Source organism: Schistocerca cancellata, chromosome 9 (assembly GCF_023864275.1).
Source record: "Schistocerca cancellata isolate TAMUIC-IGC-003103 chromosome 9, iqSchCanc2.1, whole genome shotgun sequence".
Taxonomy (NCBI): domain Eukaryota; kingdom Metazoa; phylum Arthropoda; class Insecta; order Orthoptera; family Acrididae; genus Schistocerca; species Schistocerca cancellata.
In genome coordinates this window covers 307,395,762-307,422,932 of record NC_064634.1, presented here as the reverse complement: position 1 = coordinate 307,422,932, position 27,171 = coordinate 307,395,762, and the positions used below count along the sequence as shown (strand labels likewise).

The 27,171-nt window shown below is 42.9% G+C and overlaps 1 protein-coding gene across 1 annotated transcript in view; it reads right to left on the bottom strand.

Annotated features, from left to right (window-relative positions):
* Positions 1-26,915, bottom strand: part of LOC126101377 (UDP-glycosyltransferase UGT5-like) — a 112,121-nt gene extending 85,206 nt beyond the window's left edge. The window contains exons 1-2 of the mRNA XM_049912044.1: positions 26,772-26,915; positions 12,978-13,160 (exon numbers count right to left, since the gene is read on the bottom strand). Of these exons, the coding sequence (XP_049768001.1) occupies positions 12,978-13,160; positions 26,772-26,915 (327 nt within the window). The remainder of the gene's footprint in view (positions 1-12,977; positions 13,161-26,771) is intronic.
* Between the last annotated feature and the right edge of the window lie 256 nt (positions 26,916-27,171).

The window sequence follows — 27,171 nt, the reverse complement described above, 5'->3', positions numbered from 1 at the left end:
AATGGCTCTGAGCACTATGGGACTTAACTTCTGAGGTCATCAGTCCCCTAGAACTTAGAACCACTTAAACCTAACTAACCTAAGGACATCACACACATCCATGCCCGAGGCAGGACTCGAACCTGCGACCGTAGTGGTCGCGCGGTTCCAGACTGAAGCGCCTAGAACCGCTCGGCCACTCAGGCCGGCTCGTGAGAAGACGTTGCCCGTTGGACGCTATAGACCGGCAGCACACCCGTGGATATTTTGATTATCATGTTAAAATGATTTACTATGTAACCAGATGATTTTCTTTGTATATTACACCATTAAGGGAAACATAAATTTCAAAACTATTTATCTACAATACTTGAAAACCTCTCGTGTTTCACGAGCAACGCAACATTCCGACGGCAGAATCGTCGCTGCAACTCCGCGCAGGGTAGCCGCGCGGTCTTAGGCCCCTTGTCCGTGCGACTCCCGCGGTCGGAGGTTCGCGTCCTCTATCGCGCACGAGTGTGTGTGTTGTCCATAGCATAAGTTAGTTTAAGTTAGATTAAGTATTGTGTAGGCTTAGGGACCGATCCTCCCCCCATGAACCATGGACCTTGCCGTTGGTGGGGAGGCTTGCCTGCCTCAGCGATACAGATAGCCGTACCGTAGGTGCAACCACAACGGAGGGGTATCTGTTGAGAGGCCAGACAAACGTGTGGTTCCTGAAGAGGGGCAGCAGCCTTTTCAGTAGTTGCAGGGGCAACAGTCTGGATGATTGACTGATCTGGCCTTGTAACATTAACCAAAACGGCCTTGCTGTGCTGGTACTGCGAACGGCTGAAAGCAAGGGGAAACTACAGCCGTAATTTTTCCCGAGGACATGCAGCTTTACTGTATGATTAAATGATGATGGCGTCCTCTTGGGTAAAATATTCCGGAGGTAAAATAGTCCCCCATTCGGATCTCCGGGCGGGGACTACTCAAGAGGACGTCGTTATCAGGAGAAAGAAAACTGGCGTTCTACGGATCGGAGCGTGGAATGTCAGATCCCTTAATCGGGCAGGTAGGTTAGAAAATTTAAAAAGGGAAATGGATAGGTTAAAGTTAGATATAGTGGGAATTAGTGAAGTTCGGTGGCAGGAGGAACAAGACTTTTGGTCAGGTGATTACAGGGTTATGAATACAAAATCAAATAGAGGTAATGCAGGAGTAGGTTTAATAATGAATAAAAAAATAGGAGTGCGGGTTAGCTACTACAAACAGCATAGTGAACGCATTATTGTCGCCAAGATAGACACAAAGCCCATGCCTACTACAGTAGTACAAGTTTATATGCCAACTAGCTCTGCAGATGATGAAGAAATTGATGAAATGTATGACGAGATAAAAGAAATTATTCAGGTAGTGAAGGGAGACGAAAATTTAATAGTCATGGGTGACTGGAATTCGTCAGTAGGAAAAGGGAGAGAAGGAAACATAGTAGGTGAATATGGATTGGGGGGAAGAAATGAAAGAGGAAGCCGCCTTGTAGAATTTTGCACAGAGCATAACTTAATAATAGCTAACACTTGGTTCAAGAATCATAAAAGAAGGTTGTATACCTGGAAGAATCCTGGAGATACTAAAAGGTATCAGATAGATTATATAATGGTAAGACAGAGATTTAGGAACCAGGTTTTAAATTGTAAGACATTTCCAGGGGCAGATGTGGACTCTGACCACAATCTCTTGGTTATGAACTGCAGATTGAAACTGAAGAAACTGCAAAAAGGTGGAAATTTAAGGAGATGGGACCTGGATAAACTGAAAGAACGAGAGGTTGTAGAGAGCTTCAGGGAGAGCATAAGGGAACAATTGACAGGAATGGGGGAAAGAAATACAGTAGAAGAAGAATGGGTAGCTCTGAGGGATGAAGTAGTGAAAGCAGCAGAGGATCAAGTAGGTAAAAAGACGAGGGCTAATAGAAATCCTTGGGTAACAGAAGAAATATTGAATTTAATTGATGAAAGGAGAAAATATAAAAATGCAGTAAATGAAGCAGGCAAAAAGGAATACAAACGTCTCAAAAATGAGATCGACAGGAAGTGCAAAATCGCTAAGTAGGGATGGCTAGAGGACAAATGTAAGGATGTAGAGGCTTATCTCACTAGGGGTAAGATAGATACTGCCTACAGGAAAATTAAAGAAACCTTTGGAGAAAAGAGAACCACTTGTATGAATATCAAGAGCTCAGATGGCAACCCAGTTCTAAGCAAAGAAGGGAAGGCAGAAAGGTGGAAGGAGTATATAGAGGGTTTATACAAGGGTGATGTACTTCAGGACAATATTATGGAAATGGAAGAGGATGTAGATGAAGATGAAATGGGAGATACGATACTGCGTGAAGAGTTTGACAGAGCACTGAAAGACCTGAGTCGAAACAAGGCCCCGGGAGTAGACAACATTCCATTAGAACTACTGACGGCCTTGGGAGAGCCAGTCCTGACAAAACTCTACCATCTGGTGAGCAAGATGTATGAGACAGGTGAAATACCCTCAGACTTCAAGAAGAATATAATAATTCCAATCCCAAAGAAAGCAGGTGTTGACAGATGTGAAAATTACCGAACTATCAGTTTAATAAGTCACAGCTGCAAAATACTAACGCGAATTCTTTACAGACGAATGGAAAAACTGGTAGAAGCGGACCTCGGGGAAGATCAGTTTGGATTCCGTAGAAATGTTGGAACACGTGAGGCAATACTAACCTTACGACTTATCTTAGAAGAAAGATTAAGAAAAGGCAAACCTACGTTTCTAGCATTTGTAGACTTAGAGAAAGCTTTTGACAATGTTGACTGGAATACTCTCTTCCACATTCTAAAGGTGGCAAGGGTAAAGTACAGGGAGCGAAAGGCTATTTACAATTTGTACAGAAACCAGATGGCAGTTATAAGAGTCGAGGGGCATGAAAGGGAAGCAGTGGTTGGGAAAGGAGTGAGACAGGGTTGTAGCCTATCCCCGATGTTATTCAATCTGTATATTGAGCAAGCAGTAAAGGAAACAAAAGAAAAATTCGGAGTAGGTATTAAAATTCATGGAGAAGAAGTAAAAACTTTGAGATTCGCCGATGACATTGTAATTCTGTCAGAGACAGCAAAGGACTTGGAAGAACAGTTGAATGGAATGGACAGTGTCTTGAAAGGAGGATATAAGATGAACATCAACAAAAGTAAAACAAGGATAATGGAATGTAGTCGAATTAAGTCGGGTGATGCTGAGGGAATTCGATTAGGAAATGAGACACTTAAAGTAGTAAAGGAGTTTTGCTATTTAGGGAGTAAAATAACTGATGATGGTCGAAGTAGAGAGGATATAAAATGTAGACTGGCAATGGCAAGGAAATCGTTTCTGAAGAAGAGAAATTTGTTAACATCGAGTATAGATTTAAGTGTCAGGAAGTCGTTTCTGAAAGTATTTGTATGGAGTGTAGCCATGTATGGAAGTGAAACATGGACGATAACTAGTATGGACAAGAAGAGAATAGAAGCTTTCGAAATGTGGTGCTACAGAAGAATGCTGAAGATAAGGTGGGTAGATCACGTAACTAATGAGGAGGTATTGAATAGGATTGGGGAGAAGAGAAGTTTGTGGCACAACTTGACTAGAAGAAGGGATCGGTTGGTAGGACATGTTTTGAGGCATCAAGGGATCACAAATTTAGCATTGGAGGGCAGTGTGGAGGGTAAAAATCGTAGAGGGAGACCAAGAGATGAATACACTAAGCAGATTCAGAAGGATGTAGGTTGCAGTAGGTACTGGGAGATGAAGAAGCTTGCACAGGATAGAGTAGCATGGAGAGCTGCATCAAACCAGTCTCAGGACTGAAGACCACAACAACAACAACAGGGACCGATGACCTAAGTAGTTTGGTCCCGTAAGACCTTACCCCATATTTCCAAATTTTTCGCTGCACCAATCATAGACGCTCCACAACCAAAGCCGCAAATTACGCGACAGCCAGCGGTCACGAAAAGATCTCACTGTTCAACGTCTATCATATATTTCAAAATTCCATCGTAAAATTTTTTTACTGAGCTGCCTAGCTAGACATCTGAACATGTACTTAAATCTCAAAAAATTAACAAGTAATACACATCATACGATACGCCTTATTGAGATGCATTACTTCTAGTTTAGTCCTGATCAAGTTCACACAAACTGACATTACATGCTGTAATATAAATGTGCATCTGTAACTGTAATGATAAGAAATTGTATATTATACAGAGTTTTTCTAAATGATGGACCCATTTTCAAAAAATCGTACTTATTAAAGTACAAATCCAAAACGAAGACGTTTTGTACCAATGAAAAGAGGAAGTTTCAAAGCTTTTCGTGGGCGGCGGCGGGTGGGCGGTGACGATTTCCGAAGCGGCCGGTAGAGTTCGCGCGGCAATAGGGCCGTCATTCCCTTTCACTGTCAGTTGTGAATGAGATGGCCACTGTGGAGCACAAGGTTTTTTTGCGTTCTTGAGTTCGCGAAAAGTGACTCGCAAATTGCAGTGCAGCGGGCATTTCGTACCAAATTCGGGAAACAACCACGAACTCGCAAAAGCACTAGCCATAAGTTTAAACAATTTAAACAGACTGGAAGTGCGTGCAAAGGAAAAAGGACAGGTCGATAGCGTGTGTCAGAGGATGTTGTCCGACGGATTCAAAAAAGTTTTGTGCTCAGTCCCAGTAAGTCTATCATTAGAGCCCGTCGAGAACTTGGAACATCCGAACCAACTGTATGGAAAGTTCTGAGACGGCGTTTGCTGTACAAGCCCTACCGATTACAACTTGTGCAGGCTCTCAACTCCAATGACAAAAAGAAGCGTCTCGCATTTTGTGCTACCAAACATGGAGAATGACACATTTCTAGAATGTGTAGTTTTTAGTGATAAAGCGTCAGTACACATTAGTGGAAAAGTCGACAGACACAATGTTCACATATGGGGTTTGGAAAATCCGCATTCACCACTGCAACACGAAAGAGACTCACCGAAGATCAATGTGTTCTGTGCCGTATCCCGTACAAAGGTTTAGGGATCATTTTTCTTTTCAGAAAGAACTGTAATGGGAATGACGTACCTGGACATGTTGGAACAATGGTTGTTTCCTCGAGTTATGGAAGATTCCCAGGACTTCATTTTCCAACAGGATGGAGCTCCGCCCCATTGGCACCGTGATGTACAAGGCTTTTTGAATGACGCCCTTCCTCAGCGCTGGATCGGTCGCTGGGGACTCGAGGACCTGGCTATGCACTTCTGGCCACCGCGATCTCCTGATCTCACACCCTGCGGCTATTTCTGCTGGGGCTATGTGAAGGAAGATGTTTTCATACCGCCTCTACCAACCACTCTCAACGATCTGCGAAACCGTATCACTGCTGCCGTGCACTCAGTAACGGCAGATACGCTTTCACACATGTGAGACGAGCTTGGCTACCGCGTCGATGCTAGCCGTGGAGCCAACGGCGGCCACATCGAACATTTATAACATTTCTCACTATTAAATAACTGTTAAAAACTAATCGATGACAAATTGTTAAATTGATATCAGACATTATAAAAAATCTTTGAAACTTCCTCTTTTCATTTGTATAAAGTTTGTTCAGTTTGGATTTGTACTTGATAAATACCAAGTTTTGAAGTTTAAATATTTAGAATAACCCCGTATTGCATTAAGAATTATTATTCATGCAGCAATGATACTTCCTATGAAAATGAAGGTATTTTATATGTTGAATGATAACATCCCACAGGGCATATTTTTTTAACGAATGTATGAAAGATTAGAGAGAACAAAAAGAATATTCACAAGTCACTCTAGTAGCATAAATATTATCTCTGAAGAAGTAGTGAACTATATTTTGTAGGAATAAAGATATTCTTCTAGACGAGAATGCAGAAAATTCAAAGGAATCGGACTGCTTTTATTCTCCCAAGCTAAACGAACCATTAAAAAGATTTATGTATATATGAAATGATAATTAAATTGACACCCTAGCTGCAAGCAGGCGTTGATACACTTCATTGGGGACATGTTGAAAATGTGTGCCCCGACCGGGACTCGAACCCGGGATATCCTGCTTACATGGCAGACGCTCTATCTATCTGAGCCACCGCGGGCACAGAGGATAGTGCGTCTGCAGGGACTTATCCCTTGCACGCCCCCCGTGAGATCCACATTCCCAACATGTCCACAACACTACATTCGTAGTGCGCCTAATAGATGTTTGCCCATCATACTCATTACTCGTGGCAGATTAATCTACCAAGTCCCGTACGAGTTCGGGCATAGCGTGTGCGTTCGCACAAGAAGGTCAAAGGCCGGGAACCCATATTTTTAACTATATATGACGGTAGTATCTGTTCCCGAAAGAACAGTTACCGTCGATGACCATGCAGCTTTGCTAGAAATGAAATGATAATTAAATTGACACCCTAGCTGCAAGCAGGCGTTGATACACTTCATTGGGGACATGTTGAAAATGTGTGCCCCGACCATGCAAAGCTGCATGGTCATCGACGGTAACTGTTCTTTCGGCAACAGATACTACCGTCATATATACACTCCTGGAAATGGAAAAAAGAACACATTGACACCGGTGTGTCAGACCCACCATACTTGCTCCGGACACTGCGAGAGGGCTGTACAAGCAATGATCACACGCACGGCACAGCGGACACACCAGGAACCGCGGTGTTGGCCGTCGAATGGCGCTAGCTGCGCGGCATTTGTGCACCGCCGCCGTCAGTGTCAGCCAGTTTGCCGTGGCATACGGAGCTCCATCGCAGTCTTTAACACTGGTAGCATGCCGCGACAGCGTGGACGTGAACCGTATGTGCAGTTGACGGACTTTGAGCGAGGGCGTATAGTGGGCATGCGGGAGGCCGGGTGGACGTACCGCCGAATTGCTCAACACGTGGGGCGTGAGGTCTCCACAGTACATCGATGTTGTCGCCAGTGGTCGGCGGAAGGTGCACGTGCCCGTCGACCTGGGACCGGACCGCAGCGACGCACGGATGCACGCCAAGACCGTAGGATCCTACGCAGTGCCGTAGGGGACCGCACCGCCACTTCCCAGCAAATTGGGGACACTGTTGCTCCCGGGGTATCGGCGAGGACCATTCGCAACCGTCTCCATGAAGCTGTGCTACGGTCCCGCACACCGTTAGGCCGTCTTCCGCTCACGCCCCAACATCGTGCAGCCCGCCTCCAGTGGTGTCGCGACAGGCGTGAATGGAGGGACGAATGGAGACGTGTCGTCTTCAGTGATGAGAGTCGCTTCTGCCTTGGTGCCAATGATGGTCGTATGCGTGTTTGGCGCCGTGCAGGTGAGCGCCACAATCAGGACTGCATACGACCGAGGCACACAGGGCCAACACCCGGCATCATGGTGTGGGGAGCGATCTCCTACACTGGCCGTACACCACTGGTGATCGTCGAGGGGACACTGAATAGTGCACGGTACATCCAAACCGTCATCGAACCCATCGTTCTACCATTCCTAGACCGGCAAGGGAACTTGCTGCTCCACAGGAGCAACGTGCTCTAGAAGGTGTAAGTCAACTACCCTGGCCAGCAAGATCTCCGGATCTGTTCCCCATTGAGCATGTTTGGGACTGGATGAAGCGTCGTCTCACGCGGTCTGCACGTCCAGCACGAACGCTGGTCCAACTGAGGCACCAGGTGGAAATGGCATGGCAAGCCGTTCCACAGGACTACATCCAGCATCTCTACGATCGTCTCCATGGGAGAATAGCAGCCTGCATTGCTGCGAAAAGTGGATATACACTGTACTAGTGCCGACATTGTGCATGCTCTGTTGCCTGTGTCTATGTGCCTGTGGTTCTGTCAGTGTGATCATGTGATGTATCTGACCCCAGGAATGTGTCAATAAAGTTTCCCCTTCCTGGGACAATGAATTCACGGTGTTCTTATTTCAATTTCCAGGAGTGTAGTTAAATTTATGTATATACTTATTTATTTCCTATTTAGCCCGAACAGTGTGTCTTAAAAACGTCTTCTCACATCTCTCCAGGAACAATTCACACAAAACGTGACGTAACAGTCACAGCAATAATAATTTGATTATTAATAATACTAATATTTGGTAATAACAACAACAGTAACACTAATAATGATGATAAAATAACCAAGGCATTAAGAATGCTATTGGTTAGGTATTATAGTCCATAACAAACGCAACAATAATAATTTATGTTGTTAATAAAAGTAAAAATTATCAATAACATTAAAAATAATAACACAAATAATAATAAAATAATCTAGACATTAAAAATGATACTGATTAGTTTAGAACTTTTGATACCTTGTTCAGTATTAGAAGAAGTGGTAAGAGGAATGAAAGGGAAGAGTATTAAATCGAAAGTGACGACGGCTGTTAGAAAAGGAGATCATTTCAATAGAGCGTAGAAAAGAGGAGGGAAGAGTGAGCTGCAGATAAGTATGTGGAAGAGATTGATATTGTGATATAGGGTGGCCCATTAACTGTCTTTTGAAGTTTGAAGAGTTTTTAATTTCTCCAATATTTTGAGCCAGATTGTTCCAACGTCCAGTTCCTGATACAGAAAATTATTTAGAGAGCAAGGCAGCTTTCTGCAGTGGTACATAGACAATTTTACTCTGTTGAGAACTAATGTTTCCTCTGTGTTATTCAGATAGTAGTGTAAAGGTAGAAAATAAATAAGAAGGAGTGCAATGATTGAGATGTCGATAGAGCAAACACAAGCTATGATAATCTCTACACTTATTGGCACGCAGCCACGGCTACTGTCGATAATTGTTCATAGGCAAAGGTGATGAGGTCAAAATAGTAAATGTAACGTGTACAAGCTTTCATCGCCACATCCATACAGTGTGAACTCCCGTACAAAAGACAACAGAGAATAGTATCACCACAATCTAGGATTGGAAGCACTCGTGAATCTGTGAGTTACTCTTTAAGCTCGAGAGGAAATACTTTTTTATATTTCTGTAGTGACTGAAGTGATGCTGACACCTTCTTACAGACTATATTCGTGTGTTTAGTCCAGTCTATACGATGGTGGTCCAGACGTATCTCCATACTCTTTACAGAAGAAAAAGTTTACTTCTGGCCTGTTAGGGATTAAGGTTAGAAGAAAATCTCTAATCGAGGGGTAATAAGTCTTTTTTTTTTTTTTTTGAGCGAGTAAGACTGCTTATGTCTTAGGTTCAAACCCGAGTTCTTCACTCACTATGACGAAGCAGGTAAGACAGCATTTAAGTGCTAGATGACTGTACGAAGGTTTGTCGGGATTAAAATTATGTGTAACTGAAGGTCGTCAGCGTATAAATGATATGTGCAACGGGAGATAATAGTCGACACATCATTAACTTATAATGAGAAAAGTAATGGACTAAGTACTGTTCCTTGTGGGATCCCTCCTACTACGTTACTCCACTGTGACCTCTTCATTTCGATTATTACACACTGTTGGCGGCATGTAAGGTGCGAGTGGAACCATTGTACAGTACTCAAAGAAAGGTGTTGGCCTTTGAGTTCAGCAAGAAGAATATCAAAGTCGGCAGTATCGAAAGCTTTGCTGGAATCCCAAAAGCACAAAACAGTTGCCTCTTGTTTGTCCATAGATTGTCAGTCACTTTGATAAGAACAGTCACCGTGCTGTGATTTTTCCAGGAAGCAGATTGGTATTCATCCAGAAGCTTACTTGAGTGAAGTAATTTGTAAAGTGATCGAAAAGGATGTATTCTGAAGTGTTAGATAAAGCTGGGGGAATGCAAATGGGCTGTAGTCAGAGGGCTCTTCGGCAGATTCCTTTTTGAGTAGTGGTTTTATGGGCCCCTCCTTCCAGGCTATTGAGAAGATGCTAGAAGTCAGGGAATGGTTAAAAGTATCCGTTGTTATGGGCAGAAATGGAACGACCAAGAAATTGATCATTTGCATTGCTGTGTTGTCGATTACTGCAACGGCCGAACGAAATAGCGCAACTGGCTCCCGATTCTGTTAAGGCTTGCCGGCTGATGACACTTTTCGTTTGTACTAACCACTGAAAATTCAAGAGAATCGATGGTTTGGATCCTTGTGCATTGGTCAAATAGAGATTCAAACTAAACTCCGTCCGAACAGGCCTTGGAAGGCCCAACGGTACCGACCGGACGCCGTGTCAACCTCAGCCCACAGGCGTCACTGGATGCGAAAATGGAGGGCCCTGTGGTCAGCTCTCCCACCCGTGTGTCAGTTTACGAGTCCGGAGCAGCTGCTTCTCAATCAGGTAGCTCCTCAGTTTGCCTCACAAAGGCTGAGTGCACCCCGCTTGCCAGCAGCGATCGACAGACCGGATGGTCACCCACCCAAGTACTAGCTCCCCCCGACAGCGCTTAACAGAGGGGATCTGACTGGAACCGGTGTTTTATCACTGCGGCAAGGCCTTTGGCAAATAGAGATTCTGCTGCAGTTTTGGGCTGGCTTATGACTAATACTACAATGATAGCCATAAGGCCCATTGGGCCCTACGCAGTACCGGAAGTTACTGTTTCGAGTACGATCAAGCTAGCAAGCAAAAGCAGCGGATACTCGACGTACATCGCAAGAGAAAACGAACAGTGTCACTGCTATATGCATCGCAGCATGCAATTTTGCTGATTGAAATGTAGCAGGGGTACTGGGACATTTCAACAGATGAATGAAGGAGTAATCGAAAAGCTTAATAGGCCTGTTCAAGGTGCGGCTAGAAGACAGGAAAGAAAGCATACTGCCAGACTGTAATGCCCCAGGTGAGCTTCCCCAAGTGCCAATATAAACTAATGCGCAAAACTAAAGGCCGAAGGTAACTTTCACATGTAACCTAGCTTGATGAAACTTGGACCATAAATACAAAGAACTGCCCCATTATACACCGAAGAACCAAAGAACTGATACACCTGCCTAATATCGTGTACGGCCCCCACGATTATCCAACACGACTTGGCACTGACTCGTCTAATGTCTAAAGTAGTGCTGGAGGGAATTGACAACTTCTGTTACGCTGAAGGATTCTCTTCAATCGTCTTTGGTTCAGTTCTTGAACGATCTTCTACCGGCAGCTGCGATGTCGGAGATTTGATGTTTTACAAGATTCCTGATTCTTCCCATTCTCATTGGATTTTCTTGGGTCAGAAATGGGCGATTTGGGCAATAAGTAGTGTAAGTTTGCGAGCCTCTTGTCGACCTTAGTCCATTATTCTGAGATTGGCCTCTCAATATATGTATATATATTCTAAACTGTTGTTTCTTGTTGACAGTATCAGCTTATTCCCAAGAATCAGCAGTTTTTACTCAACTAATACTAGGCAGAAATCCAATGTGCATTTGGATCACACTTCCTTGACTCTAGTGCAGAAAGGTGTGCAGTATACTGCCGCATTGATTTTCATTAAGCTACCACAAGAACTCAAAAATCTTATCAGTAATCCACGCGCTTTCAGATCGAAACTGAAGAGTTTTCTCATGGTTCACTCCTTCTATTCTGTCGAGGAGTTTCTTGAAAAATTAATCTGATTCCTGTGTTATATTGTTGATTGCGTTAACATAAACTTATGGCTTGTCTTTTTTGGTTTCATAAGCATTTTATTTTATATGTTATTACTTTTATGTTGTAATATCATGTTCTGACACACTCCATGTCCTTGGAGATTTGCTCCTGAATTTGTACCTTCACAACTAAACGTGTAAAATAAATAAAAAAATGCCCTTTCTTGCGACAGTATATGAAAATAAACTATATATTATGACACAATACCAATAACTGCCGTTCAGAATAAAACTTGCACCTTTAAGAGGGCTACCAAACTTGATCTGGGGCTTGGCCCTCTGCTGTTCTTCTCAGATCTTGGCTGGTTCAAATGGCTCTGAACGCTATGGGACTTAACATCTCAGGTCATCAGTCCCCTAGAACTTATAATTACTTAAACCTAACTAACCTAAGGACATCACACACATCCATGCCCGAGGCAGGATTCGAACCTGCGACCGTAGCGGTCGCGCCGTTCCCGACTGAAGTGCCTAGAACCGCTCGGCCACAAGGGGCCGGCCTCCTCAGATCTTCTAGAAACCTATTAAAAATGGAACATTCAACCATGGTGAGTTGGTCTGTTCTCCTGTACGGTGCTTAGCGCAAGTAATTTTTACTGTTGTCATTGGTGACGTAAATGCTGAAGATGGAAATGGAAATGAGCGTTTGGCGTCATTGGCCGGGAGGCCCCTTGCAGTGCAGGTCCGGCCGCCTTGGTGCAGGTCTTATCACATTCGACGCCACATTGGGCGACCTGCGCGCCGGATGGGGATGAAATGATGATGAGGACAACACAATACCCAGTCCCTGAGCGGAGAAAATCCCCGACCTAGCCGCGAATCAAACCCGGGCCCGTAGGACGGCAATCCGTCACGCTGACCACTCAGCTATCGGGTTAGACAATGATGAAGATGTTTTGCCTGAGTGAACTTTTTTAACCCCAAACCCAGCGAGAAAGTGATTGACAGGGGCAGCAGAATTGCGAGATCCTTAAAGAACGGTTTCAGCGGTACTTCCTGCGCTAAATTCTTCGTGAATGCACAGAGTAGCCCAAAGCTGATAGAAATACGTTAAAAATTTAGCGGGCAGATAGAGTAGAAAATGGTGAGCGGGTAGATAGAATAGACGAGGAAGAAGTGTATAACTGGTTACGAGAGGGAACAAGATCGCATAGTTATTGTTCCATAGATGGACTATTCATTATGTTGGACATGACAAAATATAAAATACGAGTTACAGAAATGATTTATCTATTTATAATGGGTTATTCTAAATTTAACTCATCAAAAACACAACAGACTTACTTATGACCAGTGACAGCTACATGGAAACATGGACACCAATGAACCTGTTTTAAAGAAAGCTACAGGCACTCTTACCTAACAAATCAGACTGCGGAAACCATTTGTTCAGATGTACATTCGCTGGTTTTCCAGGCATCGTGTTATTCTCCCACTTCCAGAGGACGAGTTGTTTCAGCCTGGAGAACGCGCCTATAAAGGCCTGGAGCTTCTCCTCTGGAAAATCTGAGCTCTTTACAGCAGAACCCATACTGAAAAATATGATGCCGTCCTCTGCGGCGTCCATTAGTTTCTCCAGATCCTTCAAAATACAACGAAGCAGCTAAATCAACCCCGTGGTAATTAAAGTGCAGATACTCGCAGAGGTCCAGTTTGGACTGTAATTACCGTATGGCAGCGAAACTTCGTATATATGCCAATGCGTTAATAAGAAAAAAACCTAGTTCCAATTTTGGTCACTAGTTGCGATTTGCAACTTGGCGCAGTACAGTACCTCGTCGACGTCTCCGGTGCTCGTTATGAACAAGCTGTGTGGGTGGTAGCTAATAATAAAACTAACGTTATGCCTTTCTCACTTGGTTGACTTTTCCTCGCCACGTCCCGTTCCTAATCCGTTACAAATTACGGAAAAATTTCTATACGTGAATCTTCCTGGCAGATTAAAACTACGTGCTGAACCGAGACTCGAACTCGGTACCTTGGCGTATAATTCTGGATTCCTATACGTCTTTCGTGCATTCACAGCCCCACTTTGCAACTGGGGGCCAAAAGTCGAATTATATTTTTTAACGTAAATCGGTTCCGCGTTAACGCGTTATAATATCTACCAAGTTCCGCTTCCGTACGATAATCACAGTTCATACTGGACTTCTATGAATACTTGCATTTTAATTATAATCAGCAACTATACAGACATGTAAAAAAGTAGATTTAAGCTGAAAAGGAAAGATTTCAACTAGATAAAATGATTTACATAAAACATTCTGGAATCGAAAGGATATGGTCGAATAAGAAAAAAAAAATTCACAATTGTAAGTAAAGAGTCAGGCAATGGTGTCCTCTACGGCGCGGGAATGAATGAAGCAGACACATGAAAAACACTGTTCTGACGTTCCTGTGTCCACATGCGAGGCGCATGAGGCTTGGGGGTGGCTCTGAGCACTATGGGACTTAACATCTATAGTCATCAGTCCCCTAGAACTTAGAACTACTTAAACCTAACTAACCTAAGGACAGCACACAACACCCAGCCATCACGAGGCAGAGAAAATTCCTGACACCGCCGGGAATCGAACCCGGGAACCCGTGCGTGGGAAGCGAGAACGCTACCGCACGACCACGAGATGCGGGCGAGAGGCGCATGAGAGTCTATGGTTAGATTACTGTTGTTTAACTCAGCCAGTACGATATGGGTTTTATAACGAACTTATAAAACGTATGGAACTTGAAATATCTACTGCAGCTAAGTTCTTTGGTAACCTAGGAGACAGTTGCTGGGAACTGTACTCTTGACAGTATATAATTTATTATTATTATTCGTTCTCGCGTGCACGGGGTGAGACAGTAAATTTTTGATTGTTACAGAGTGCCGGTACCTGATACGGAAATTAGTGTGAAATATGAGATTAATGGAAACTATGAGCAGAGGAAGGCAAATGCATTGAAAAAGAGAATATTCATCGGTCCGTGGATGACCGACACTCTACCAGTGGGTTCCAAAAACACCGCGCGCTAAAATGCGTTTTTTTAGAGGGTTATATGTCGGGTTCTATTCATCGTAGAGATATGAGATCTAGTGTTTTGGATAGCTCTTGGCGTAACGAACATTTGTATACCTATCGGAAAAAAGGCAAGCTTTATCTATCCTATAGTACTGGGTCAAAATTTAAATATTACACACTTTCTTCAACCCATGCAAGTTCAACAAAACGATTGGTTCTTTAGCATTACGTGTGGTCCAGGCTGAACCTTAGGCGGCTTATGCAAGCACCGTTTGCTCCTCACAAAACTCCGAAACATCGTGATATCTGGGTGCTCAAGTACCAACCATGGTAATGGTCACTTATATAATTTCTATTCATGGCAGATTGTGGGAACTTCTACCGTATGTTCTTAACATGATATTCTCGGGGAACTTCGAAAATTTTATCGGTATCATTATTCGTTACCGAAATCCGGAGGAAGTTACCGTACATGTCCATTTAAAATATGCACTAATTTAAGGATGTCTAAATGTAGTTCCATCTGACGTAGTGAACACATTATGGTGGTTCTAGGGTCATCGCAGGCGATCTGAGGTCAACAAACTGTGTTTTTAGTCAGCATTTTTCCACCAATAAAACTCTACGTGATGTCTCTGTAATACAAATATGCTCGAAGTGGTACTGCAGTAAGAAATGGACAGAAAAAGGTATTAACATGCCTGAAAGGAACTTAAAATGACTATTACAAATTATTTAAAATTGGAAAGATTGCAAATTCAATAAAGCCGGGAGTTTTGAATGACTTGTGACGTATGAGCATCCAGAAAAAAGTGTAAAGCAATCGATTTAGCGCTGATCCTCTATTATGCGTGCTTATTTGTTGTTTATATGTGTTAACGTATATAAATGAGCCGAAGTATATAAATGATCTATCTGAAGTCTACTCACCTAAAGTAGAGAGAAGGAGGGAACCAGCGGAAAAATGCTCTTGTTGGAGCAGAAAATGGGCGTTTATGTTCCTCTTTCAAAGACTCTGACAGAAAAGTAGGGAACTAATAGCCTTAGCCCTCGTTACGCCTTTCTTAACAAAAATTTTAGCAGATTAACATATTCCCACTTTTTCGCGTAGTAAGAGCCTAGCAGAGAGACAGTGGTGTTGGAAGAGAGAGGAGACAGTACCAGTGGGAGTCATCTAACTCCGCGAATGCGGGCTGGTTCCCCTTATTCCGCCTCAGTTCCACTGTGTCGGCGATTGCGGCTCAAACACCGTTTCCACGTACGCGTACACCATAATTATTCTACCACGCAAACATTTGGAGTTACACTCGTCTGGTATGAGACGTTCTTCAGTGTGTGTGTGTGTGTGGGGGGGGGGGGGGAGTTCTACTGGGGGCTGACCCACACAATAACACTGGGTTCGGTGTGGGGCGGCAGTGGGGTGGGTGGACTGCTGTGGCCTGTTGTGGGGTTGTGAAACACTGAGGGCTACGGCGGGACGAGTGGGAGTGAAAGAGAAAGGAGACAGTTATGTTGGGAGACAGAAAGTGGCAATGAAAGAGAAAGAGAGATGAATGAAGGCAGTAGTGAGAGAGGAGACAGTGGCAGTGGGATATAACGTAAATCGTTGGGAGAACAATGAAACTTTGGGAGAGAGACATAGACAGTAACAGTGAACGGATGACACTAAGTATGAAGGCTTAACTACAAAGACAGGCAGGGTAAAAGGATTTAGACTGTTTCATGTTATAAGAATACGAATATGTTCTCACACCAAAGTTTTTGGTGATGGAGATGGAATAAGGACTGTGGCAGCTGGATCCCCACTTTTCTGTCAAAGTTTTAAAAGAAGAACATGTTCGTCTTTTTTGTGCTCCAACAGGAACATCAATCCGCTGATCAGTAATGAGACCTACATTTAAGAATCACAGGTGAATAATAATAAAACGTAATTGTCATACTCGATGTGTCTACTAAATTTCCACTGTTATCAAGATCAATCCAGAATGACATTAACGAGTTATTCAATATAGATAGTTCTCACGTTATTGGCTATAATCACAGGTTGTAACCTTCCTATGTTTATTCGCATATACGTTTTACCCTCCCACCACTATTTACTTATAATGAAATCATTCTAGCACTGAATCGGCTGAAATCGGTACAGGTCGGACTTTGGAGCACAAGTATTTTGTGTCTGGATGCTGCCAAAACAGTCGTTTTGTGTGTCTTGTGCGATCTATGTATTCTACAGACATTACGAAGTTATTATAATGCCGTGGTGTGACTAACTAGTAAGCACAAGTGTAGTGTCAGCATTTCGTGAGGAAAGTGCAGCCCCCTCTGCCCCCCACTCCCCTCTTCACATCTTCGCCTTTCCCTCGAAACTGTCAGTGTGTTGGGCTTCGGTGGGAGGAGCTTGTTGCCTCCACTCTCCCCCCGTCCCGTAAGAAATCGACCATGACATAGTGAACAAACTGTAAATAAAATTCGATTACTCTAATCTTGTGACTGATAATACCCTTGAAATATTCTACAAGAGGTTGGATGAAGTTTACAACATTTGAAATAAAAGGGACATGCCGTTTCTGTTTGAATCAGCGTGAATGATTAATATGGTATAGAATACATGGATAAGTTACCTCTCATTACTCGGTATTTTCATTTGCATCGTTAGGAAACCAAACTGGGTAAATTCAATACTGACTCAGCATTGGTATTTAAAAATATTGATTTATAACTTAATTCGTTCCAATTTTCTGGTGCTGTTAGAGAATTTAAATTTATCTCAGTCCTGTTACTTGAAATCGACACGTATGGAACCAATTTTGTAGAAAAGTGAGACCTAAAATCGAATGTGCATGACATTTCTAAGATTAAAGACGTATTAACTGAACGAGGAACTAGATATTACAAAGCACTTTGCGTGCTAAGTGCCACCATTTGCCGAACGTTGACTAAAACTGTACGCAGAAAATATTTCAATGTACATTGTTTAGGAATAATAGCAGGACGTTACATTCAAATTCGCGAGGTTTGATGAAACTTGGAGTCACCTTCCTGTCCATGAGTTCAAGAAGTAATCATAAGCGTTAACAAAAGCTTGAGAATTTACCAAAGGGACGAAGACAGTTTTGTCGAAATTCTCAGGTCGTAATCCTGTCAGACTACTCGGACGAAGACAGGATCATAAATGATACATACACAGTGCAAGGTGAGGCAGCAAAGACACTCTACCCAAAATATGCCCAGAACAATTAAATACTCGCACACTGGAGTGCGGGTTTCACTAAGGTATAGCAAATAACGTAGCGAATTTGTTAACGTACGCTGGTTTAGTTTTAATTTATAGCTCACAAACTATAAAACAGACTATTTTTAAAGAGGAACAATGTACTTTTCCTCGTGGCATTGGAAAGAAACTACGAAGAGCACTTCAAAGTACTTCATAAAACTATTGCTAGCATATATCTTGAGGAGAACAGATTACACGTTGTGCAGCTGTTATCGTGGAAGAGTTCGATTAAGTGTAACACCTGCTATGTATAACCACTTCAAAGTTTCTAAAATGTGTTATTGATTTAGAACTGTACCACTATGTCATTGAGTATCAATTCGATTTTTCTAAATGGTGTTTTGAGATAGGTTAGATATAAGCACTAAAGACATAATTTAAATTACAACTATAGACACATAGTATTTTTTTGGATCACGAATCTTCTGTTCGATTGACCCATCACGAATTTCTCGCTGGCGTCAACCATCTCAGAGTTGCTAGGTCCCTCAAGTGCTATGGAAGTTATTCCCTGATGTCTTAATGATGTTCTATCATCTTGCCCCTCCTTCTTGTGAACGTTTTCCATGAGTTCGTCTCCTTACCGATTCTGAGGAAAAATTCTCATCTTTATCATCAGTACATCATCTTTCAACAAGTTTTATTTAGTACTACATTCTCTTCTTTTCCGGTTTTCAGAGAGTCCATAATTTGCTCCCACAAATAGAGGCCGATATCTGACATCAATAGACTTCAATTAGAAAGGAACTGTTTTTAAGTCCTCCTTCCTTCTGTCACGTTTTATTTTGGTTCCATGTTAGCAGAATTCTTTCAGTTCATCCACCTCGTAGTCACAAATATTGATGTTGAGTTTTTTACTAATCTGATTCCTACTATTCTTCACTACGTACGTCTCTCCTCGGTTAACTCTCAATCTGAAGAACAGATTCTTACTCGACTGTCTATTCTATTCAACAGATTCGTTAACTTCTTCATTATCACTCAACATAGTAATCTCATCACCTGTTTTTATCGTTTATATCATTCCATCCTGAATTCTAATCCCGTTTCCGAAACTTTCTGTTATTTCATGATTGCTTCCTCGTTGCAAGGAACTGAACAATAGGGGCGAAAGACTGCCTTACACTGCCAACCACTTCGTTTTAGGCCTTCCATTCTCACTGTTCCCTCTTGGTTTCCCCATCTGTCCCTATGTCTTACACCTGTTTCCCTAGAATTTTAACCATCTTGCACGATTGTACATTCAACGATTTTTCTAGTTCGGCAAATCCTATAAAGTTCTATCAGTTTTGTTAAATCTTTTTTCTTTTATCAAGGAAACATTAGAACAGCCTCTATGGTGCTTTTACCTTTCCTAAAACCTAAGTAATCGTCTAAGAGGTCCACAATTTTCTTTTTCTTTCTTCTGTGTGTTATTCTTGTAAACAACTTCGACGCAAGTGCTGCTGAGCTGGTTGTATGATTTTTTCCCACTTATCTGCCCATGTTGTCTTCTCGATTATGTGGATGATATTTTTCCAAAAATCTGATGACATGCTTCATACATACTGCACACCAATCGTCGTTTGGCTGCCACTTCCACCAACAATTTAAAAAATTCCGAAGGAATGTTATTTATGCCTTTTGCCTTATTTGATATTCCAAAGCTCTGTTAAGTGTTTGTAATAATAGATCGTCTACGTCCTCCAAACTGATTCCAACTTCTCTTCTACCACAACATCAGATAGGTCCTGTCCCTCATAGAGGCCTTAGTTGTACTGTATCCACCTATTGCCTCTATACCATGCGTCGAACAGTGGAAATCCACTTGCACTCCTAATAATATGACTTCGCTTTCAATTTCATTGAAGGCAGTTCAGATTTTTCTATTTGCTGAACCTGAACTTCCAACCATCATTAATTTTTTGATTTCTATTAATATTTTTGCAGCCATAGCTTCCTATTTATTTAATTCTTAAGTGACAGATTGCTATATTCATGTAACTCGCCAGGTTAGCCGAGAGTGCTGATGCACTGCTTCCTGGACTCGGGTGGGCGCGCCGGCCCCACATTGGATACACCCGACGTATTAACAATGAGTCAGGGTGCCGGCCAGCCTGGATGTGGTTTTTGGGCGGTTTTCCACATCCCACTAGGTGAATACTGGCTTGGTCCTCACGCCCCACCTCAGTTCCACAACTCGCAGACATCTGTTAAGTTCACACTCTTCCAAGGATTACACTACCCGCAGACAGCAAGGGTACACTATTCCGTCCTGGAGGTTATGGAGTGGCAGCAGGAAGGGCATCTGGCCACCCCTTAGCATTAACCTTGCCAAATTCGTTCCTAACAATGCTGACCCTGTGCGACCGTGGGATAAAGGCACAAGCGAAAGAAATATTGCTGTATTCATGTCTTTTCATAAGTATTTCTTTTTTATCTTCCTTTATTCGTCGATCAATTCAAGTATTTGTTCTGACACCCAATGATTCTTCGCAGTTACTTTCTTTGTTCCCATATTTTCGTGTCCAACTTCTGTGAGTACCGTTTTTAGAAATTACCATTCCTTTTCAAATGATCTACTGTGGTATTGCTTATCATAGTTTTTACAGCCGTAGAGGTCTTGAAATGCACATCATCGTTCTGCAGTGGTTCAGTTTCCCACATTTTTCTACTGACTGAAACTCTAAAACTGCAGTGCACCTTTCATCATCACTACATTGTGATCTGAATATACATCTGCTTCTTGGTAAGACTTGCAATTCACTATCTTATTTCGGAATCTCTGTTTCATCATGATATGCTCTTTATGAAGTCTTCCCATGTCTCCAATCCGTTTCCAAACATGCATTGTCCTCTTGTGATTTTCAGTACTGTGTTCCGCATAATCGCTGAAATTTATTGCAGAACTCAGTCTTTCTCCTCTTTCAGCCTTACTACAGAGCCCTTGTTCTTGAAGAACTTCGTCTTGTATTGCCTCGTATACTACAGTGTTTTAATTCCCCATGATAATTATTAGATTTTCACCTCTCTGTACATACTGAACTATTAGTTCACCGTGTTCATATTTTTTCTCTCCCACTTTATCATTCCCTTATGACGCCGGCATGTCTACCTGAACTATTGTTGTAAGGTGGTAATTTGCTATCGATTCTGGTGAGAGTAATCATATCAGTACACTGCTCATAATAACTCACTCTATGTCCTAGCTACCTGTTCATGACGAACCTCCCTCATATTACAGCGTTTTCTGTCGGTATTGATATTACCCTATATTAGTCTGTTCAGAGGTCTTTATCTTCTTTCCATTTCACTTTGCTGAATCCCACTAAATCTAGACTAAGCCTTGCATTTACATTTCATGTTTTCTAGCTCCCCTATTTTAAGACTCCTGACATTCTATTTTCAGGCTTGCAGAATGTTACCGTTTTGTTGGTTATTCAATATTTATCTGATGGTCACCTCACACTTTCAAACCCCTCCTGTAAATCCGAATGACGGAGTAATCCCAATTTTTTGCCACTGGACAGATCATCGTTACACGGTCCCAATTACAGGGCACAAGTATTGTGGATACATGTTATGTGTCTTTAATGCAGGGCAAGGAGGATACCCTGAACATCTGCCCACTTCATGTCCTTTTTGAGTGGGTCGACGGTAGAACGTGGGTGTCTTCATAGACCACAAGTCTAAGGCCGCCATTACTGATGATTTTTATACAGGATTTAAGCATCGGCTGCGGTCTAACCCAGGGTCCAAAACGTTTTGGTCACTTGCCAAACACGTTGCACCTACAGCAATGCTTCGTCCTTGTGATGTGCGCACTTTCAGAACTTTGTTAGACTGCGAGGGGATGACGCTGTCACACAGCCGAAAAGAAAATGCAACTTCGTCGAGGACTGTGTTTATTGGCACCAGCATATAATATGTGCATAGAGCTGTAGAGTTAGTTGTTCATTTGTGACGGTTGCCGGCGATCGGGTGTCGCTCAGAAGACCTGTCTGTGAGCGCTTTGATTTGACCCTGCAGGCAGCAACTGTGCCCAGTTTAGAGGCGAATATTGTTTGCAACATTTATTCTAGAGTAGAACCGTGCTCCACTGACGAGTACGTACTCATGTTGAAGAGCTTCAGCCTTCTGAACAGGGTCACACTGCAGGCCTGCAGGAAGCTGGATGAACATGTTGAAGGGTTGATGCACAAGGCGGGCACAATGTAGCGGTGGTGTGTCGATGGTTTCAACAGTTTTCTGTGGAACGTTCCAACACCAGCAGACCAGGTTCTAGACGTCCGCGAAGTACAGACACCTCCAAGCATGGCTACCCCGGTGTCGTCAAAGAGCTGACTGCAGAGTGGAAAGGCATACTATTGTCTTCAGTGATTGAGAGCAGGTTCTGTATGAATATTAATGATGGATATACATTTGTATGGCATAGGACTTGGTGAGTTGCCTATTCCAAAGTGCGTTCGTCCATGACACATAGGTCCCATCCCAGGGTTCATAGTGCAGGAGACCATCAGTTACAATTCGCGGTCACATTTGGTGTTTCTGCCATTACTACTGCAGGATGGTGATGTACTTTTTCAGCTGGACGATGCAGGTCTACATACAGCTGTTACCAAGCAACCTGCTAGCCCTGGTGTAGAAAAACTGCCCTAGCGGGGTAGAATACCAGATCTCTTACCAACTGTAGACATGAGGGACATGATGAGGCGGGATCTTACTCGTACTCCAAGGTCTGGAAGAACAATGCCGAATTGCAACAAAAAGCGCAAGATACTTGAGACAGTCTACCATAGGATGCCATTCGGGATCTTTATGATCGTTTTCATGCGAGAATACGTGCCTGCGTTGCGCCATAGGAGGTGTGGGGGGGTCGGGGTACACTGTGTACTGATGCAACTGTTTGGACGTTCTTAACTGTGGCTTGTGGGTTTCATTTGGTCTGAAATGGCTCTGAGCACTATGGGACTTAACATCTGTAGTCATCAGTCCCCTAGAACTTAGAACTAGTTAAACCTAACTAACCTAAGGACATCACACACATCCATGCCCGAGGCAGGATTCGAACCTGCGACCGTAGCAGTCGCGCGGTTCCGGACTGAGCGCCTAGAACCGCTAGACCACCGCGACCGGCTTTGGTCTGAATACACTAATACAATGATGAAGAGCATCTCACCTCTCTTGTCAATAAAGTGATCTTGTCGCTGAGAGTGTTGCATCCTTTGGCAGTGTTGCTGCAGAACCATAACATTTTTGGCTGTTTTTCGGTGGTTCTATGTAAAAATACAACTATATACGCTGACGGGAAAGTATTAGTACTCCTGGAAAGACGTCGATTCGCATCCAATGACGACGTATACCACATGGGTGATAGTAGATGTACCAGTAATGTTTTCAACGTCTTCCACCATTAGATAACGTAGCGAAATCAGAACGCCATCTGTATCTGTCTGTTGATAAGCAATGCTCACAGCCAAGAATGGTGGAACGAAGCTGGTATCAGTGGTCATGTGAACATTCTCACACCTGTAGACTAAGTTCTTGACGTCAACATAGCAAAGACGCCCGCAAGGATTGTAGTATTGTAAGGGAATCAGTGGCATATCGTACAGCTACCAAAGTGCGGATAAGAGGGATTGTGAACCTAGACAACATGAACTGTTGCGAACGGGTTATTAGCAGTGGGACTACGGGATCGCACACCTGTCGCCCGTCTTCTACTCACGCCACAGCATCGACGTGAACGGCTCGATCACTTTGGAGATGGAATGGTGAGCTGCAATCTTCAGCGATGAAAGCAGATTCTGCCTGCACGCAAGTGACGGTCGTTTGAGCGCACAACGTACACCTGGTGAGCGCTGTCTCGTAGAGGTCATTCGTGCAACACACGCTGGACCCACCCCAGGCCATTGGGCTTGCGGTGCAATAAGCCACAAGTCTCGTTCACCTTTGGTGTTTCCTGAGGTGACCCTAACCAGCGTTAGGCACGTGCAGAATGTTACTAGACCCTTTCTTTTTCCGTTCTTGCAGCAGGAAAGTGATGTGTTATTTTAATATGATACTGCTCGCACAAATACTGCCTGTGCAACTCTACGTGCTTTGCTACAACTTCACTGCCCAGCACGATCTTCGGACTTGTCTCCAATCGAACACGTGAGAGATAAGAGGGGCGTTTGAAAAGTCCGTGCAAAAATAAAAACTATTTACTTGTTTGGGGTAAACCTTTTTTATTTTTCGACATAGTCTCCTTTTAGAACTATGCAATTCGTCCAACGTTGTTCTAATTTGTTGATTCCTTCCGAATAATAGGAATTGCACAAGTCTGCAAAGTAGCTATTACTTGCTGCAATCACTTTCTCGTTTGAATAAAATCTTTGTCCCGCCAGCCATTTTTCAAATTGAGGAACAAAGAGTCGTCCGAGGGAGCCAAGTATGGATAATAGGGGTAATGTGAAACGAGTTGGAATCCTATTTCCATTAATTTTGCGACCACAATGCTGAGGTGTGTACTGGTGCATTGTCGTGATGGAAAAGGACTTTTTTTCGGTCCAATCGCTGGCGTTTTTCTTGCAGCTCTGTTTTCAAACGGTTCAATAACAGTGAATAATGTGCATCTGTAATAGTTTTACCCTTTTTCAGATAGTAGAATAGGATTATCCCTTGTAAATTCCAAAAAACAGTCGCCATAATCTTTCCAGTCCAAGGAATGGTCTTCGCCTTTTTTGGTGCAGATTCTCCCTTGGTAACCCATTGTTTAGATTGTTGTTTGGTCTCAGGAATATAGTAATGTATCCATGTTTCATCCACAGTGACGAAACGACGCTTAAGGTCCTGTGTATTCTTCCTCAACAGCTGCAAAACATCCATGTAACACTTCACACGATTTCGGTTTTGGTCGAACGTGAGCAATCGCGGAACCCATCTCATGTCCAAATGTTAATGCAAAATATTATGTACCCGTTCATTCGAGATGCCCACAGCACTACCAATCTCACACACCTTAACTCTTCTGTCATCCATCACCATATCATGGATTTTATCAATGATTTATGGAGTCGTAGCCTCCACAGGCCATCAAGAACGTTCAGCATCGCTTGTGCCTATATGGCCACTCTAAAAATTTTGAAACCACTTATAAACTGTTCTAATCGAAAGTACAGAGTCATCATAATGTTTATCAAGCTTCTCTTTTGCCTCCTGAGGCGTTTTGCCTTTCATAAAGTAATGTCTAATCACCACACGAAATTCTTTTTCGTCCATTTTTTGCCAATCACTCGACTTCCTTGATTCACACGAATGCCAAACACAAAAAGTAGACCATTATGGCTGAAATTTGGTGTGCGTTCTTTCCAAAGATGCTACTAACTAAACATGACCTCGATACGCGCCCATGGTGTCATCTTTCGGACTTTGCACGGACTTTTCAAACGCCCCTCGTATGATGGGGCGAGAAGTGAATGACTCCTGACGCTCAACAATCAACAACTCTCCCAGAACCACGTGAACAGGTCGAGCAGGTGTATTCCAGGACAGTATTTGTCAAATGTCAGAGAAATGGGCACATCATTATAACTGATCGGGAACTATGGCATCATGCACGCTGCACCACTTCACCGGAAGCTAGGCAGCTTGAATTTCGAGGCAGCCGTGTCGTTTGAGCGACAGAGGGCGTCTTTGACGCGAGTATGAGTGCAAGCAGGACGCACGTTGGACAGTGAGTCTCTTGGATCGGGATGTGGCAGTAAACAGTGGACGGACGACGGTCCGATATTGCTGCCGGAGAGAGCAACGGCCTTACGTAGGGTGATACACTGGAAGTTTCGCCGACTGTGGTGGAGATTACTCTTCTACGTGGCCACGTCAAAAGGAGTGCGGGCGACACTGCTAGCTACTAGTGAGGAACCTTATGGGTGTCGTCCTGAAACTGATCGAAAATGTTAATTTTCAATTTATTTATTATTTATTAGTAAAACCCTTTAACAATATGTTCTCAAAGTTTCAATAATGAAATCGCGCCCGTAGTGCCCAAAAAAAAAAAAAAAAGAAAAAAAAAACTTGTGTATGTGACTCGACATTCCTGCCACGCCCAGTTTTTGAAGCATGGTGAAAAATGACTCCGTGTACTACTTTCAAGTAAAATTGCCCGGTGTACATTGAGAAGGCTGTGATGTACATTCTTTGGTTTTATAGATCATCTGTGACTCTCTTCCGTGTCATAGAACAAGAACAAACCAGCTACTTTGTCGATGAAGAAGCAGTTCTGTTTTTGCCTTGTCCTACTGTCGGACTGTAAACGGAATTACAACTTATGATAGGAAATTGCGCTCAAGACACCTAGAGAAAAATAGATTTACAATGCCTCTCAGAAGCTGCAAAGCCAGTTGAAGACCTGGTAAAGCAAAGAAGGCAGAGAACAAGAAACCAGAAGAAAAGCCTTGAACGGGAAGAGGATCCTGAGTACAAAAAGACCGTGCTTCTATGACCTTAATTAGCAAAAAAAAAAATTATATTGCGCAGCAATTTGTGAACAACACAAAAATTCGATTAAAGAAAAACGAAAAATATCTGTGCAAACCACACAGCAAACGCGAGCCAAACCGCGGGCACTAAGTCAGTCTTAAGTAAACGTCGATAGACTGATTTAACCTGAGGCTTCAGTATCAAGTGAACACCTGCAATAACCGTTCGTATTTTGTCCATGGTACTTTCTTAATAGTGAGGATCGAAACGAGGTTTTTCCCTGATAATGGACGTCGTGAGTTTTTGTCATATATTAGTAAATAGTATTGATCATATGTTCTGAAACAGTATACTGTATTGAAAATCCTGAACAGATTATGACCATTCTTCAGTTACAAGCAATTAATGTTTTTAGTGTACTCTAAAACAATGTACTACAAATTCCTTCTAATACTTAGGAAAAGCATAAGCTTACCTTTGCTAGCGCCTGTGGTTGTTGGATATGCATTCCTCCGGTCTCGATCACGTTGGGCACATGGGGTCGAGGGTAACTGAAGCTGACGTGACTCTGAAGGATCACCAGAGACGTGTTGGTCAGCAAGGTTGATACACTTGGCATCGTTGGATCATTGAAATACTTGTGAACGATTTTATCAAGTTTCGGATAGTACCAATGACGGTAAATGCATCTTGCGTACGTCACTAACAAAGCGTTCTTTAGTCGTTGCCAGAAGGTCATCTGGTCTGTATACTCGAACATAGTGTCAGGAACATATGATGGCATATATGGGTCGCCAACTACATCGGTTGTCATGGGAAATCCACCAAAAGAAGATAGAGCGACCACAGGAACACTGAATTTGTGAGAGTAGGCT